This window comes from Calonectris borealis, chromosome 11 (genome assembly GCF_964195595.1).
Source record: "Calonectris borealis chromosome 11, bCalBor7.hap1.2, whole genome shotgun sequence".
Classification (NCBI taxonomy): Eukaryota; Metazoa; Chordata; class Aves; order Procellariiformes; family Procellariidae; genus Calonectris; species Calonectris borealis.
The window spans coordinates 20,580,876-20,597,306 of NC_134322.1; the positions used below are offsets into that span (position 1 = coordinate 20,580,876).

The 16,431-nt window shown below is 39.6% G+C and overlaps 1 protein-coding gene across 1 annotated transcript; it reads right to left on the reverse strand.

The window, feature by feature from the left end:
- Positions 1-3,121: 3,121 nt before the first annotated feature.
- Positions 3,122-15,971, reverse strand: LOC142086468 (neuronal acetylcholine receptor subunit beta-4). Its single transcript, XM_075159530.1, has 6 exons — positions 15,917-15,971; positions 10,997-11,142; positions 9,168-9,212; positions 8,933-9,042; positions 5,338-6,310; positions 3,122-3,262 (listed from the first exon to the last, which is right to left on the reverse strand). The coding sequence occupies exons 1-6, from the start codon at positions 15,969-15,971 to the stop codon at positions 3,122-3,124; spliced, it is 1,470 nt and encodes a 489-aa protein (XP_075015631.1).
- Positions 15,972-16,431: the final 460 nt, after the last annotated feature.

Consider the following 16,431-nt stretch of genomic DNA (forward strand, 5'->3'; position numbering starts at 1 on the left):
TTTCTTTTCTCCAGAAATCTTTTATTTTTGAAATTTTGCCAAAAAATCAGAGTGGAAAACCCTACAATTCTTTGACAAGTTAAACTGGGAACAGTTCTATGTATTATGAAGGTGGAGCTGCTGAGGGTTATGCAAAAAAAGCATTTCCCATTTTGAAACCACAGTTTTAGGAGATCAGATTTTTCAAAATTTTAGGAATTTGGGTGAAATTTTCCATTCTGAAGTTTGCTATGTATTGAATTATTTCTGGAAACTTTAAAAAAAAGGTGGTTTCCAAGAACATAACTAGGGAAGAGTGTATTGCTTCACTCATTATTAAAAAAGGAATAAGGTGGCCACAGTGTATAGAAAGCACCAGAGCCCACCATTTCCTGGATGAGGAGCCCTGGTTCTGCAGGGATCTCCTTGGAGCCAGGGATATGCCTTTTGAAAGCTTTTTCTGGGTTTGTCGAGTCTGAGGCCTCCATCTGCCTGTGCTCTGTGCTAGCTGCTAGCTGAGCTGCCAAATCCTTTCTAAAACTTTTGTCTATGCTGGGGATAATTCAGCTGAAGGCTGCAGTTAGGGAGCCAAGCGTTATCAGTCATTACTGCTCATAAAGATAAGGCCGACTATGAGATGGGAGTACTGGAGGCCTCATTTCAGTTGCATTCAGGCAGTGAGGAGTAGGATAAGAAGAAGGGGCCAGGAAGAGGAGGGTGAGAGCAGGACAGGGCCAAAAGTGCTGTTGGTGCTGGGTGAAAAGAGCAGAGAGAGGAGTCTCTGCTCTGCACAGGTCCAGTGTCAGTCGGGTGGTCTGCAGGGTCTGCGACTGACTTGTTGCACCCTTGGTTGCTAGAATCCCTCTCCCTTCTGCCCTGCAGGAGTGTGTAGTAGCTTAAACAAGAGCGTTTAAGTCTGTGCTGAGGTCTGTGCTGCCTCTTTCAGATTCACTGTTCAGGGTTATTGTGGGATTTAAAGGGCCTTCACCTCCACACTGTCTGTGCAGTGCTGGCAGCTGCTCTGGCTTCCCTCTGGCTTCTCTGTAAGCAGAAAAAGCTGCTTAGCAGCTGGGGCAGTGTGTGCACGTGTGCTTGTGATGTTCTGTGCCAGGGCAGCTCCTGGCATATAACCTAACATAGAGGAGCATCTCCCGGGGGGCTGCCTGTGCCCCATCTCATCTCACAGCTGTTGTTTCAGTTGCCTGCAGAGAAATAGCTCTGCTCTCTAGGTTTGAGATGGAGAAGACGACATTTGAGGTGCAGAAAGCAGGTTTGACCTCTTTAAACTTTACACTACCCACTAGTCACCATGGGAAATGACCAGAACAGTTAATGTTTGGGGAGATGACGAGAGCATTGCCACCCTCTGGGAGAGGAGGATTTGGCAGCTTCTATGGTCACAGGGCACACCTGCATTAATAGGACTGTCCCACATCCTTCACCTTTTTGCCCTGTCTTCAGCGATGGACACAGTCACAGTGCATTGAGGAAGGGGAATGGAAGGGAGGATGACAGTGTTACAACCATTCCTTCTTCTAGCGTACGACCTAAGAGAGATGCTGGCGCTGCTCACATAGCCTTGCCCACCCGACTTCTGATAGGTTTTCATTGTATCTTTCCGAGGCTGCCGCGCACCAGGCCATGCTGCAGTGCTCAGGCCCCCGGGAGAGCCCTTCCAGTGCTCGGGGGTGGGGGTGTGTGGCAGCAGTGCTGGGGAGTTCAGCGCATGGGCAGGGGGGGAGTGAACACAGGAATCAGCAAAGGTCCTGGAGCTGCTCTGAACAATTGGAAAGGTGTTGGTGTAGCTGTTTTAGCATGTCTAAATCTATGTAGTTATCTGTAGCTGCCTGGGAATGGTGATGTAGATAGAGATGTAGCTCAGTTTTGATGAGGGCAAACAGAGCCGGAGCTGTCTTCATCTGTGGCTTGTTGAAGAGCACAGGCTTAGGTGTCAGCTAATCCTCCCCTGGGACAGGTGAGCCTCAAATCCCCTTCACAAGTAGTAGTGGATTTTAACAGTTTGGTCACCAGTCATTAGTTGTACCTATCAATGGTGGTAAAATTGTTATGTGTTCTGACAACACCCCAGGAAAAGCTGAGATTGGTTTAGCTTGAAAAATGCCAGGAGCCCACTCCTCTTTTTGCAGGTTACGAGCTACCTGGAACAAAGTGTGGTGGGATTGTCCTGTGACAGAAGTCTGGGGCCTTGATCTGTCCTTTGCCAAAGACTTTAAGACTGTACATGTGTTATGTGCTTTCCTAGCTAATTTGTTGAGGATTCTACTTAAATCCACATTAAAATCTCCCCAGCAAAACATATGCAGGTCTGTTTGTTCTCAGGTGTCTTCTTATTCTAGCTGCCTTTCAGTTGTCTTCTCTAGATGTTTTCCTGTGCTCTTAGCCTTAGATTCCTGAAAGTGTATATGAACCCCAGTTACATGAGCTGTTAAAGTTGCAGAAACATTTCAGGACTAAATCTATATAAAGGAAAATTTTACATTTTATTTATATTTCATCATTGAACAGAGTATATAAATGTTTGTTTATCATATATTAATTTGGCCTCTGTTGATCAATCAGCTATCAGAGGTGGCAAGGTGAGAAACCTATTAGTGGTTACCTCAGAAGTATGTCTCTGTTTCTCAGTTCAGTTTTAAATATCATACTCAAACAACTAAACAGTGATTCCACCTGTAAAGCTCTTTATAAATCAGACACAAATAGTTTTGATGCATTTGAAGGAAAGAAATGTCATAGCAATACCTTCTTTGTAATAGGGAAATTGCAGTATTCTAAGGAAACAAAATGTCCTTCCTGAGGCAATGTATGTAAAATACATTGTATAGTATACAATACATATTGTATAGTAAACGGCCTTCTCTGTAATGTTCAGACTTCAAATAATTGAAAAAAGGGTGAAGATATCACCAGAAATACTGAACTCATTGGAAAAAATAATAGTTTTCTGTTTGCTTTTTTTTTTTTTCCCCTATCATAAGACGTCAAGTTCTACTTTCCATTTCCCTGCTCTAAATCTGATGTAAGAGCAACTCAGTTGGCATTTCTGTGGATTTAACAGAGGGAAACAGAGAGCAGAATGAGACCCAACATTTATGTAAGTATTGACAATTCTAAATGACAACTAAGGGTTCATGGCAGCCGTGTGGTTTTGAAAAAGTGGCTGCAGAAATAATCCAACAGTCCCCAGGACACAAACAAGGACGAATATCCAGAGAAACAGCCTGTCCACTACCATGGCAACATACTTCCAATCTTCAATGACCTGAAAGAAAAAGCCAATTAAAGATATTAGCAATTTGTCATATTCTTGTGCTTTTCCTCTTGCAAATGCCGAGTTTTTTGTTTGCGAAAATACAAGGAAACAAATCTCAAGGTTCAGGGAATAAACTGACTTCAAGCTTAGGAAGGGATTTTTCTCCTACAACCATTCTGGGCAGTGGAGAAAAATACTGTAAATATTTCTTAGCTGTCTTGGATGCATCAGGTACTGAGCGTGGCCGCCTGGTGGAAGCCAGTCTGGAAGGACCCACAGTATAATCCAATTAAGGAATTTTTTTCTTAATTTTAGTTTGCAGATGCTATTAATCTCAGTGGACAAAAATAGATAGTGTTTACTGCTATTAAACAAGGTTAGCTTCCGAGTTCTTTTCTTATCAGCAGTCATCTTAATCAAGGGTTTTAATGCATATTAATACTGTTGCTTTTATTAAAACCCCTTTTTGCCTTGCATATGTTGTCTGTGAAAGTCATGGCCTTAGGTTCTGTTCTCAAACTGAAGTGACTACCAGGCTATTATTGTAAAGGGGGAATATATCAATCTTCATTTGCATCTCAGGAATGATTATTTTTTCCTCTTTCGTTGATTCTAGTTACACGTGGGACATCCTCACCTCAATGACTTTACCATTCTTGTCAATTATCTCATATCTTATATTAGAACATTACGTATTTTTCCTTCAGTGCACACTTTTAATTTCCACTGCTGCTAATGGGAATTGTGCACTTCTGAAATCAGACTATAGTAAATGTTCATGAACAGTTGTTATCAGACCGTGATAATGAAGGAAGAAAGCAGAGATTAAAATTATGAATCTAGAAAAGTGATAGGTAATATCAGAGGACCCTGTGTGAAAAGCATTCAATTAATTTTTAATGTATAAAATACCCTTGAAAATTGTTCTTAATGTCAAGTGGAGGCTTTGTAGATCCTTGCACATTCTTGCAAGAATTTCTGAGCTATTAGAAAACTTTTTTTCTGCTCTATGAAGTCTGCTTCTGTTCAGTCAGTTTCAATGTTTACAAGCTCATGTCTAATGTTAATAGCTGATCTTCTTTATTTATATTGACAGTAATTTCAGCTAATAGAAAACATGAGCTACTCAGTGGCACGTTCCTCGAGGGACTTCTGCAAGATCAGAAACCAGACTTTATTTAATCTGCTTGGCTGAGGGAGGGAGAGCACAGCAGGAATAGAGCACCTAGAGTCTGACTGGGATCTGGGTCAGAGAGAGGACATTGGTAGGTAGGAGGACGACATTTCCTAACCATGGATGCTTGTCAAAACAAAACTCTGAACCGTCTGAGTTTTTCCAAGCATTTTTCACAGTGTATTTATATGAGCTTTAGTGTGCTAGCTAGTAGCACATGAGTAGGGCAGGTGAATAGGGCAGCAGCAGCACTGCTTAAACGCATACTGGATAAAGTACTTCTCATAGCCAATAACAAGTCTGATTTAACTCAAATGGAAGAAGTGTCAGCTCTGCTGGCATTAGGATTTCGATCTTACCCACTGTGTTTGCCACATATGGACAGATATCTTAGCCCAGAGCGGGTGTTTGCAAAGACATTTTACCAATTTTACTAAATCCTCCTTCTATGCCCAGTTAGGTAAATGAATGCTTGAGCTGCAGGTAGATTGTTTCTGGTTAACATGGCCTGGCCATGGGTTGAGTCACAGTCTTACTGAATACAATGGGGAAAAATATTCTTTTTCTGACCTGGAACTGAATAGTACTTTTTTCCCCTGCCAAACACTACTTGAATGTGACAACACAACTTTTTCAAGGGTGTTTCATGACTTACTGGGCAATCAACATTCTCTCTTTGTAGAAATAGCCATGTTACTTTCCAGGAGAGTATCGGCATTTACCAAATTGCTATTCATTAAGTTCTTCTAACAGCAAAAATTATTTCCTCTTATAAACTATAGCTAGAATCTCTCTAAAAACTTCAGAATAGGTAGGGATTTCAAATATGCTTTCTGAAGAACAGCGTGTTACAGAGGAGGACAGGAGATGAAGTTTGGAAAGACTGGGATGATTTCTCATTTTTACTTACGCTCTGGTCATTGTCATCACTTTTCATGTGCTCTGCTATAAAACTGACTCCATCAATTGCTTCTTGGACTTCAGGAGAAAATTTCATGCCTGTTCTTAACCTAAAATCTCGATGACTGCTGACATTGTCAAGAGTCTCAGTCGTTTTCATATCATATTTTTTGGCAGAGGCTGTATTCAAAAAATAGGTAGAGGTCTTGTAGAAGTCGGCTGGGTCCATACAAGGATTCTCTGCTTTTGTCTTTTTGCAGTTGCACAACTTTTGCCGTGGAGAATTATTTTCTGGACGCTTCATGAACAGATAGGCTGGGAGTCTTTCAAGGAAAACCAGCTTTACCCAAGGGGGCATAGTGTGAGTACTTGGAGATCTATGGTGGAGATTGAGTACACAGACACTGGTAACTATTGAGAAGGTCACTAGTACCATTGTAAACATGAGATACTTCCCAATCAGTGGAACATCTAGAGATGTTGGAGGGACAATTTTGGAGATCAACAGTAAGAACACAGTCAATGCAAGCAACACAGATATGCATAAGGTCATCTTTTCACCACAGTCTGAAGGCAAGTAGAACACCAGGATGGCTAAGGATGTAATTAGCACACAGGGAATAATAAGATTAATGGTATAAAAAAGAGGTTTCCTTTTAATAATGAAGTCATATGTCACATCGACATAATTGGGGTCCAAAGGATTTACAGTCCTTCTTCCTGGGAGTGCTACAATGTCCCATTCTCCACTTGGCGTAAAGTCATCCATGCTTGCCATGGAAGTTTTAAGCACCATATCGATTTCTGTATGATCATATGTCCAAGACCGGAACTTTAATGTGCAGTTTTGTTGATCAAATGGGAAATGCTTAACTTCAATCTTGCAGGCACTCTTGTAAATGGCTGGTGGCAACCAGCGAATGCTTCCATTATTCTTTACAATTGCATTTGTGTATAGTGAAACTTCGTATGTGCCATCCGCACTAATGAAACAAGAGGAAAGACAAAGGAGAGAAGATAATGAAACATTAAGAGGAAAAACATAGTTCAAAGCAGACGAGCTCTGACATTCTTGGTCTTGTGGGCCTCAGCTGTTTCTAGAATCAAAGTTTAGTAATATTTTGATTTTGAAATCTATATTGTGGGGAGCTATAACTTGTTAGGAAGATTAAGGTATGCATTTCTCCCAGTTGGAGAATTGATATTTGGTCCAATACTTACAAAAGTTATTTTATAAAATGATTATTCAGTAATAAATATTCATCTCTGTTTCATCCAAAGAACTCAAAAGTATGTTGTAAAAATTAAAGTAATTAAGGCTTACAACATCTCTGAAGGCTGAGTAAATATTAGATCATCCAGCATGAAAATGGAGGTGCCTTTGACCTGGAATACAGCCACTGCTAAGAGCACACAGCAACACTCCTAAATGACTTGGATGAGGAAATAAGGATGAGCAGTGTTAGTTAGAAATGCAGGGAGAGTGTAGGCAGAGGAAATGTAATTATATGGTTTATAATTTATTGCATCAGTCCAGTTAATGTTTACTTATTAAAAAAACAGAACAGAAAAGCCACAGTGTTCTTAGTGCCCACAAATAATCTTGGCTTTATATCTCCTCTAACTGCCGAACTTCCACCAGGAGGGTCTTCTGTGTTATGATGGGCTCTTTAATTCAGGGAGAAGATCATTATCAGTCAGTAGTCAGTATCTTCTCCTGTCCAATGTTTCTGGGCAAACAGCTTAGGGCTGTTTAACCTATGAAGTATCCTAAGGTAGAAATGTGAAATGGTCAATTGCTGATAAATATTGAAATTTAGTGTTTCTGAGTATATTCACTGCATCTTCTCAAGTGTTCTATGCAACACCTTTCAAACTCAGCCAGTCGGGCTTCCAAAGGAAAGTGTAACAGTAGGAAGGAACAACTATTACTGTCTTTCTTGACAGATGAGGAAACTCAAAAGTTTGTTCCTACGTCGATCAATCACTTTTATTAAAAACTGGGTTAGCCACTTTGTTAGACTGCAAAGAAGAGTCTAGACTAGACACATCCCACATGCCTTCCTTTTGATAAACAAATGTCTATGTAAAGAAATGCACATAACCTAAAGACAGTATGTTATCTGCAAAAATATAAGACCAAACTCACTGCAAGTGTAAACGAATGAAGTTTAACTGACTATGGTTAAATAGCACCCTTTTATTTGAGTGGAAATGTGCTCCTTAAGAGTTAATAAAAAGTCTAATGGATAACTTGTTTGTTGACATCATGGAAAATAGAGCTATTTCAGTGCTAAGGTTGATTTTTTTTCTAAGCAGGGAAGTGCTACGAGTATCCAAGGCTTGGCACATGTGTAGCTGTTCTCCCTGAGTTAGATTTACTGTTACGCCATACAATTTACTGGGGTAGACTCCTGGCTGAGAATATGTAGGTTCTTCTGCTGGCTGCCCCTGGCTCAGCTGTGGGACAGAGGCAGGGCTGCTGGCGCTGTCTCAGTGCCCTCTGCAGTCCTGTGCACAGCCTACGTATGGACAGAGCTGTGGGGCACGGGGATGCTCTTTGTGTTTTCCTTAGCACCTTCTTGAACTGACTGATGCCTATGAAACACTGCTTCAGCAGCAGAAAGTTACAGCGGGTTGTCCTTTATCTAAAATTTTAATTTGAAGCCTTGTACTAATGTAGGAATCCAATATGGTGAGGCAAAAAGCTTGTTCCTGTACATTTAAGAAGCATTTTAAAACTGTTTCTTTCCATTCTTACAATCCATTAAATGGTATCATTTGGGGAGTAAGGAAGGAAGAAGCAGAAGGTGGGGGCACAATTTACCAGAACAAGATTTGACCAGGCAGAGTACATCCTAATCCACTGGCTGAATTATTTTGTGACTAATGCAATAGTTTTAAGTATTTCTCAAATCTGATTTCTGGTAGTAGGATTCCAGAGACTTAACTCAGTTATATATAAACTTCCGAGGTTTCCCATCTCTATATGTTCATAAACCATCATGTGTTCATGAATTCATTGGTTTTCGAAGTATCATGAAAGTCTAAGTTTTGATATCATCCACTTCAAGGCTTGGCTAGAGACTTAAAAACAAAAAAAAACCCAAAATAGCAGTTAGCTGTTTGTTTGAAAGAACTGAAGTATGCTCTAGCACCAAGCTTTTATTTTTCTCAGTACTGTAAAGCAACAGTGTCAAACGTTGACAGATTTATTATGTATTCTTATAATTGACTTTTTAATGCTTTATGAAAATAGAACATAATTCGGCTGTGCTTGTACTTACAATTCATGCTTTCCATATAATCTAGTTTGATATATATCTGTGTCTCGTCATGGATCCTCTGGTTGTAACAGCTGTTGTAACAGCTCTCACTGCAGACATTCTCCAGGTCTGCTTGAATTTCTTTAACCAGAGCCCTGATTCTACTAAAATTATCTTTGAGGCCAGTACCCCATTCAGATACACTTGATACTGGCTAAAAGTTACAAAATTCAGTTTTAGAATTTTATCAGACCTACTTCATTGGTTCCGATGCTTGTTTCTTGATACATTGTTAAAATTTTGTTCACCGTCTGCATAAACTACGGAAGTTTTACTTACTTATTGTAAAGCACAATGTCTGGCAACCAGATATGTTTTGCAGGTATTCTCAGCTTATTTATTCCTTCGTAGTCAGAGGGCTTCCAAGCCAAACGATAATCAATCCACTCCTAAGAGAAGAATTGTACAGTAGTGATGGGAGTATCAGACCAGCACTAACAAAACAATCACTGTGATGAAGTGAAAGTAGTCGCATTTGTGGTTTGCAAGAGCATGCCTCTGTGGGTTTGGTTACCTGGTTCAGCCAGACGTTTGTAGTCATGATCTGCTCCCGTTCATTCTGCAGGGAAAAAGAGAGAGGAAAGTTGTCCTCTAAAATTTTTCACTTTATTGCGGTTATAAGATTTATTCAGTGGGCTTTTGAGGATATTTCCAACTGCGCAGCATGATTTTGTCTAGTGTATTTCAAGACAGGCATTTCTCTGCTGGTAAGATGGCCAGTCTTGTGCACACGCTGGTAAATAGTAAGCCCACAAGTGTAGAGCTCCAAGTGGCTTTTACAAGGACTGTTGTGACTGGAGTGGCTATTTGGAAACAATTACCACGACCCTGCCGAGCTGATTTTTTAAATTTTTTCTTCCCTCCTGTGGATTTGGTTTGAAACAGAAGGCACATTTGACTACCAGGAAGGCCTAGATTAACTTCTGTGAGGTTTATGTAAGGTTTGCCATGTAAGCTCTCAGCTGGCAGGCTCTGCTTCATGGAATTGCTGTCTCTCTGGAGAAGAGAAGTCTCTCTGCAGCAGATCTGTGTGTCTGGGGCTCTACTGAAGGGACAAGTTAGGAGGTCAAAGAGTCAGGAGGATTTCTGCAGGAAAACAAGTTAATTCTCTGATCTTTAAGATGTTTGAGATTGTTAGAGCCTATAAGATGCCTAATTTTGCTTTCTGCTTGGAGAGTGAGGATAGAGAGGGATAGGGACTGAGCTATGCTATTCATCTACTCTGTTTAGGTTGTTGATCGCTGGGGCCTGTGGCGGCAAGACACCTCGCTTTTTATGCCCAGAAACTGCAGTCTGGGAGGACACTGTGCTAGGGGTGGCAGTGCATTGTGTGAGGAGGCATGTCTGTGTCCAGGTGGAATTCTCCAGGAGAGAAGGAGCACTTGTCCCAGAGTCATCTGATATGCATGGCAGTATATCCTGTATAAACCAGCCTGCATGTGTGTATGAAAGCTCATCTGTTTGTACAGTTTCCCTTACGTTCCATCAGTGTCTCTCTCTTTTACTCTTGAATTTCAGAACATAAATTATATAGGTCTCTTAAAGTTTGCAGCAGTCCAGTCGCTGGCCCATACACAAATTCTGGCAGGGAGGCAGTCATCTGTGTCCTCTTTTTCATCCAGGGAGAGAGCAGCAGAGTTGAAAGCCCTGATTCAGGAAATTATTCCCACTTATGTGCTGGATCTTGTTCCCACTGCAGTTAATGCTAAACCTCTCTTGGCATTGAGGTGTGTATTTGTACCTTGGAAGAACTGTTAAACACATTCTAACCTTGTGAATGAAAATGTCTTTCAGACCCATTGAAGTAATTTTTATTGAATATGAAGAATTGCTTACATGAGGATTGTTTTAACCATGTTAAGCTATTCCAGCCAGAACTAACATATCTTTTTCTTTACAACATTTCACTACTCTTTGCTGATATGCCTGATATGCCACGAGCTGGCTTCGTACCTTGTTTTCAGGCCATTCAACCACATTTCTTTGATGCAAGCAGCAGAAGATGGTTTAGCATTGTGTACACAGTCCAGGATAGATCCTGACCTGGTGTAACTTACTGTAGCTGTACTGAAATCAGTGGAATGACTTTGATTTTTTGATCAATGGAGTTTTATTGGATGAAGATCAGGCTGCTGTTCTTTATGGCTTAGGCATAGGTTGATCTCCCTGTTGTAGCTGCATTCTGAGGTATAAAACCAGTAAATTGCATGTATGGGCCCTGCCTACTAAGTAGTATTATATAAACTAGAAAATAACAGGGACATAGTAATACCAAGATGAATTTTATTTAGAGTGCTGTGCAGGTAGTAATGAATTAAAAGGCATAGCCTAATTTGAACTTACCACGCTGATGAGCTGTGCCAGGGAAACCTGCAGTTCTATAGATACCAATTGGGATGAGTTGACAGCTGGTCGAATTAACTTATTGTACCTGTCAGGACTCAGTAGGTGGTTCATTAGCTTTTCTTCAGCATCTGCTGCGGTGCTTCCTGTAAAACATCACCTAACAGGATTATAGAAGGGAGACCAAGTGACATGATGTAGGGATCACAGAATTTCTGTGCACCAGATCGTCTTCATGAAATAATGAGGGCTTTTGATTTTCTAAAGACTGTAGGCTTGTGTGAACAGAAGGATATGGTACTTGTACCAGTATCTGTTCTGCTGAACTTGACTGTCTTTCACAGAGCGTAGATCAAAGCAGATAAATCAGAACACTTTGATTTTGTTCACAGTAAAATGTGAAGCTCAAATTGATAGATACTTTTGGGAGTACATTCAGAAATAGAAACTGGGAACAAACCACCCTGTTAATAACAGAGAAAGAATGTTTCAATAGTCCAAATGCAGAGAGTCCGGCTGTGACTTCTGTCTTTAGTGTCGTAGGAGACAGAGTTGCAGGCATACGTACAAATTGAAAGACTCTGATCTGTGTAGGGAAAACCAAAGGATGAGCTGCAGGAGTCATAAGGGTTTTTTAATGATTGGGAGCTCTTTGGTAGCTAGTGATGTTTCTGTTTCAGAATGATTTTATTTGAAAATCTGAGTGTCATGGTTTAACCCGAGCCAGCAACTAAACACCATGCAGCTGCTCGCTCACTCCCCCTGCTCCAGTGGGATTGGGGAGAGAATTGTGAGCGTAGAAGTGGTGTTTAGTTGCTGGCTAGGGTATGGAAGCCTTATTTTATGAGGAAACAAAACCTGATTTATGGACTAGCACAAATACCGTAAATCTTAGATGGCCAAAGCTGGAGTTTAGTGACTACAAAATATAGTATCTGCAGGTTACTATCAAACAAGCCTGAACGTCCTCCATGGAGCAGAACAGCTTATGGCACAACCCCAGAGGTAACTGCATCTGTTCCCATGTTCTTGCATGTGCTTTTTAAAGCCATTCTAGTGGACTTTTCAAACCACTATTGACCACATAATAATACTGATGACTAAAGTCCTGGTAACATCCTGCCAACAGAATTGACCCAGAGGGATTCTGCTGTATGTCGAGTAATTCTGTGTTGTGTTATACAGCTGGCAGTGATGGATACAGGTGTTAATGAAAACAGATTCTAATCCAATTGATAGAACAGTGCTTCCATAGGAAAGGGCACCTAACTCTAACCTAGATATTGCAGAAATGAGGATGGTGTCCCTACAGCATACTTGCTTCATTATTCCCCGGAGCAGTTCCACACAGTAAAAACCACTGGCCATGCAAGTGGTACATTAATTTGTTCTGGTTTTTTATGTTGTAGCATATCCATGAGATCCAGAGAAGGGCAGCCATCAAAAGGCCAGGATCACATAAGCAGCCAAAGTTTGTGTGCATTTCTAGAAGGTGCCTAGTTTTCATGTGAACTGGGCTGTAATTTGCTAGGGGGAACAAGTCTCTCTTGAAACTTGGTACTCCTGAATTCCACTCAGATTAAAAAAATACTGTAAGACCTTCTTGTTTCTGAACCAGTAAGAAAGTAGAGAGACATAAAAGGAAACATCATCGAATGGATTTTTCACATCTAAGAACAGCTTTTACTCAAGCTCTGGGGAAAGGTTGAGATAAACACCAGACTTGTTTTAATTCTTTTAAGACGAGCATATGCTATGGCATTGGTAGCACAAATTTTGTCACATATACTTAACCATAACATTGTTCTTCAGAATAGGCTTCTCAAATACTTCCCAAGTCATTTGGGAAAACAACTTTGGATGAATACATCTGTGTTTGTTGGGTCGGTTTGTTTTCTGATTCACACTTACTTTGTACCTCCCTGCAAGTCATTTTGAAAGCTCTAGTACCATGTGATATTTTAATATTACATTTATTTTCAATGTAAGCCTGCCTAATCAAAGGCTTATCAAGCTAGAGCTATGCTGATCCTTGCTAGGCTCCAGATTCTATTTTTTCTTGTGTATTGCGATCAAGATAGAGCTAAATTTGATACTGTGAAGAAAATGGGGCCGCACTCAGAACAATGAATCGTTCCGTGTTTATGAGGATAGGTGAGAAGCCTTGTGGTAGCTAAAGAGAGAATCTTGGTTAAAGTTATTTTATTGTGTTGTTTTGTTTTGTTTTTTTTTTAAACAAACATTCCCGCTGTTGGATATGTATGTGACATAAGCAGATGCCTATAATTCAAATATAAATAAATTGTCATTTGGTTTGTTTCATACAGTGGTCACTGAATGCTGCTAACAAAGACAGTGAATTCTTGTTTGAATTGTTAAATATGTTTTCACTCTGTTGCCATCTTTTTCTGTAAATATTCTAGCATATGGAGTAAGAAGTAAAACAGCGAGTAAGAAGTAGAAACTGCAGAATATTTGCAGAAAACTAATTCTGAATTTATAATAATTCTATTCTCTGAAACCTGGTTTTAGCAATCATAGTCGTCTGGTCTGCAAATCAAAACATACTGTGGGGTCTGCCTGTCTGATGAGAACAGCTCACATTTCGAAGTACTGACTCCGTCAATAAACTTTATGCAGATGAATGATAGGCCATGACTTAATTATAAAAAATGATTTGTTAAATAATGAATCCCTTTAAGAAATTATTATCTGTTCTTAGGGAAGGCGTTCCTGTAGTGAATGATTCTTTATAAAATTGCAATCCTATCTCAACCTTTAAATAACTTAAATCATCAGAAATAAAGATCGAAGGGGGACTGCTTTCATCTGACTCAGATGCCTGTATCAGATACCACTAGATGTCAGCAGTGCACTGCCTTAAAGGTTGCTAAATTCAATCTCTCTGTAAATAACATGAAAAAAAGAGTGATTCTTGTATAATTTTTATAATATATTTTCCATTACCAATCTACATATTAACCAGATGGCACCTAATGAGAACAAAATTACCAGGCATTCAAATTCATCTTTATATGCATTTCATGGTGTCGGTAGCCATGCATTTGAAACTCCTCTTTTTCCTCTCAGAGTTGGAAGAAATGGAAGTGCACAGTTTCCCTCGCAAACCGTTTTTTTCCAAATAGCAGTAATCACCAGAAATGTCACAGAGGGTAGACTGATGCTTTTAGACAAAGGATTTTAACAAGAATGATGAAGCAGTCCTAATTTGGGGGTGGAGTGTTTTTGTGTACTGAAAGCAGTAATAGAGAAAATGCATTGGGATGGATCCTGAGCTAGGGAAATTGTTTTAGCTTCACTGAACGCTACACATCTGCTCCATGACAAGGAGAGCAAATTGCCACATAACTTGCAGTACACATTCTGCAGTAAGTTTGTTTTCTCTGCGGGAGTATGACCATTGAAAAAAAATTGCATCAGGATGCTTCCAATTTCACAGCAGAAGAAACAAAAACACAGACTTCATTCACTTCCCTGTGCAAACTTTCCCTTTTACATGGTCTAATTTAAATATATAAAATTAAATAACTAATCATCCTCTGTTATGTTGTTTATTTTCAGTGTAATGACAAATATGTTGGAGTGATTTCCACAGAAGAGAATAGGGAGCAATGTTGACAAATAAAGGCAAGTGCACTGTTATCACTGTCTAAATTGCAAAATTTAACATAAGGCATGTTTTGTCCGTTTCCCTGGCTTCAGTTATTTTAATAAATGTTGAAATAGCATTTGTTTATAAATAGTATGTTGTAGCATATGTTGTCATTTTTGTTCTTTCCTCTCCCACAAATAACTTATGTGGACAATGGTGACATACCAAATTCCCATCTGTAATTAGTAAAGAGCAAGTGAGAAGCAGCAATAAGACAATCCCATTATCTTCTCTGAAATTACTTCATGATGTTGTTACTTCTCAGCATACTCTTGAGTAAAAAGATTTATATAACCTCTTAGAACAACGCACGCTAATTTGGAACGCTTATTGTTCCAATGGAACTAGTGGTGAATTTACTGTATTTTAAAGACTATTTTAATTTCTACACTGCAATTAATGCAAATAAAAAGGAAATACTAATGGGTTTAAAAGTGTGTTATCTAAGAATCTAAAGTAGGCCCTCACTCTTCATTTGTTACAAAGCAGATGTTTTCTAAAGTTCCCTTTCAGTGACTGAAGAAACAAAACAACCGTGGGATGAATAGGTAATTATGGGAAAGATGTGAATTTTGTCTCAGTTCAATTTCAGCCAGTTTCACTGTGAACTCTTCAGTGGAGTCTCTCCATGGAAAGAAGCTCCCATGGTAAATGCACTATTTCATGCTGCTCTTGGGCTGTGTGCGTTGGCTAAAACATATGCAAGAAATCCTGGTGGACTAAAGAAAATGTTCTTAATGTATGTTTGCTTTTTTTTAAGCATATATTTGCATATTTCAACTTAATTTAAACTATTTACATACTAATCAAACAATTAGGAAGTATGAACTTTGCAAAATATATGAACTTGAGCCAATAACTGTAGAGGGATAAGATCTGTCTTATTTATGCTTCATGTCATGGTTCATTTTTTATTTTTTCACTCTCAGCACGATATGTGCTTTTCCCATCACAGATGATCCTGGGAGCATCTAAAAGGATATTATTTAGTCATTATCATTTTCATCTACTGTCCTGTCATTTTACGTCCAACTTACTGTCTGTCCATATCCATCGTAGTGGATTTGCTGATACCGAACAAGCCAGAAACAACACTAAAATAATCTATTTCATGCATCTTCTTAAAGTCTGCAACCTACTGAGGTGATAGTTACAAATTGTCTGAGAGCTTATATCACAGTCCTACCTCCTAGCCCCGAAAGCTGTCGCTGTTCTGCAAAATGTATCTGAAAGAAAAGATCACTTACCGTTAAAATAAAAGGAGCCCACTACAAAGAGAAAGAGGGTGTACGTATTCCTCATGGCAATAAAAAGAAGAGGTGGATTACTGTTCTTCAATTCAGACAGCTGGCAATAGGCTCTGTTGTCAGGGATGCACAAGGAAGAGATGTAAAAGCAAACCTGAATCTTGAGGTATTAAATGCCTGGAAAGAGACAGACAGTAGGACCTGGCAGAAGCATTCTGCAAAGTGGAGTTTTCGTGAGCATAGTGGTCCCTCCCCCTTTGCGGCTGTTTAAAGAGCTTTGTGAAGAGGAAAAGCACATAAGAAGAGGGAACGTAATGTGATAATGTTGAATAAGAGGAAGGGAAAGAGCAAGCTAAGGAACATGATCTGCAAAACACAACTGCTTAATTCTTGTTACTAGATAGCATTTAGAAGGCTTTTGGTTAGTAAGTGCAATGGGTGGGAATAGCTGTGTGGGAAGAGCTGGATATAACTTTGTGCCATAAGACCTGTTAGTGAAAGATGTGTCAATAAAT

What these genes read in the sequence shown, in the direction of transcription:
- LOC142086468 (XM_075159530.1), bottom strand. Translation starts at nt 15,971, where the DNA reads ATGAGGAATACGTACACCCTCTTTCTCTTTGTAGTGGGCTCCTTTTAT. An exon ending in GGGCTCCTTTTATTTTAACG is followed by an intron (nt 11,143 to 15,916) that starts GTAAGTGATCTT and finishes GATGTTTTACAG; the next exon opens with GAAGCACCGCAGCAGATGCT. An exon ending in GTGATGACAATGACCAGAGC is followed by an intron (nt 3,263 to 5,337) that starts GTAAGTAAAAAT and finishes TTTTTCTTTCAG; the next exon opens with GTCATTGAAGATTGGAAGTA.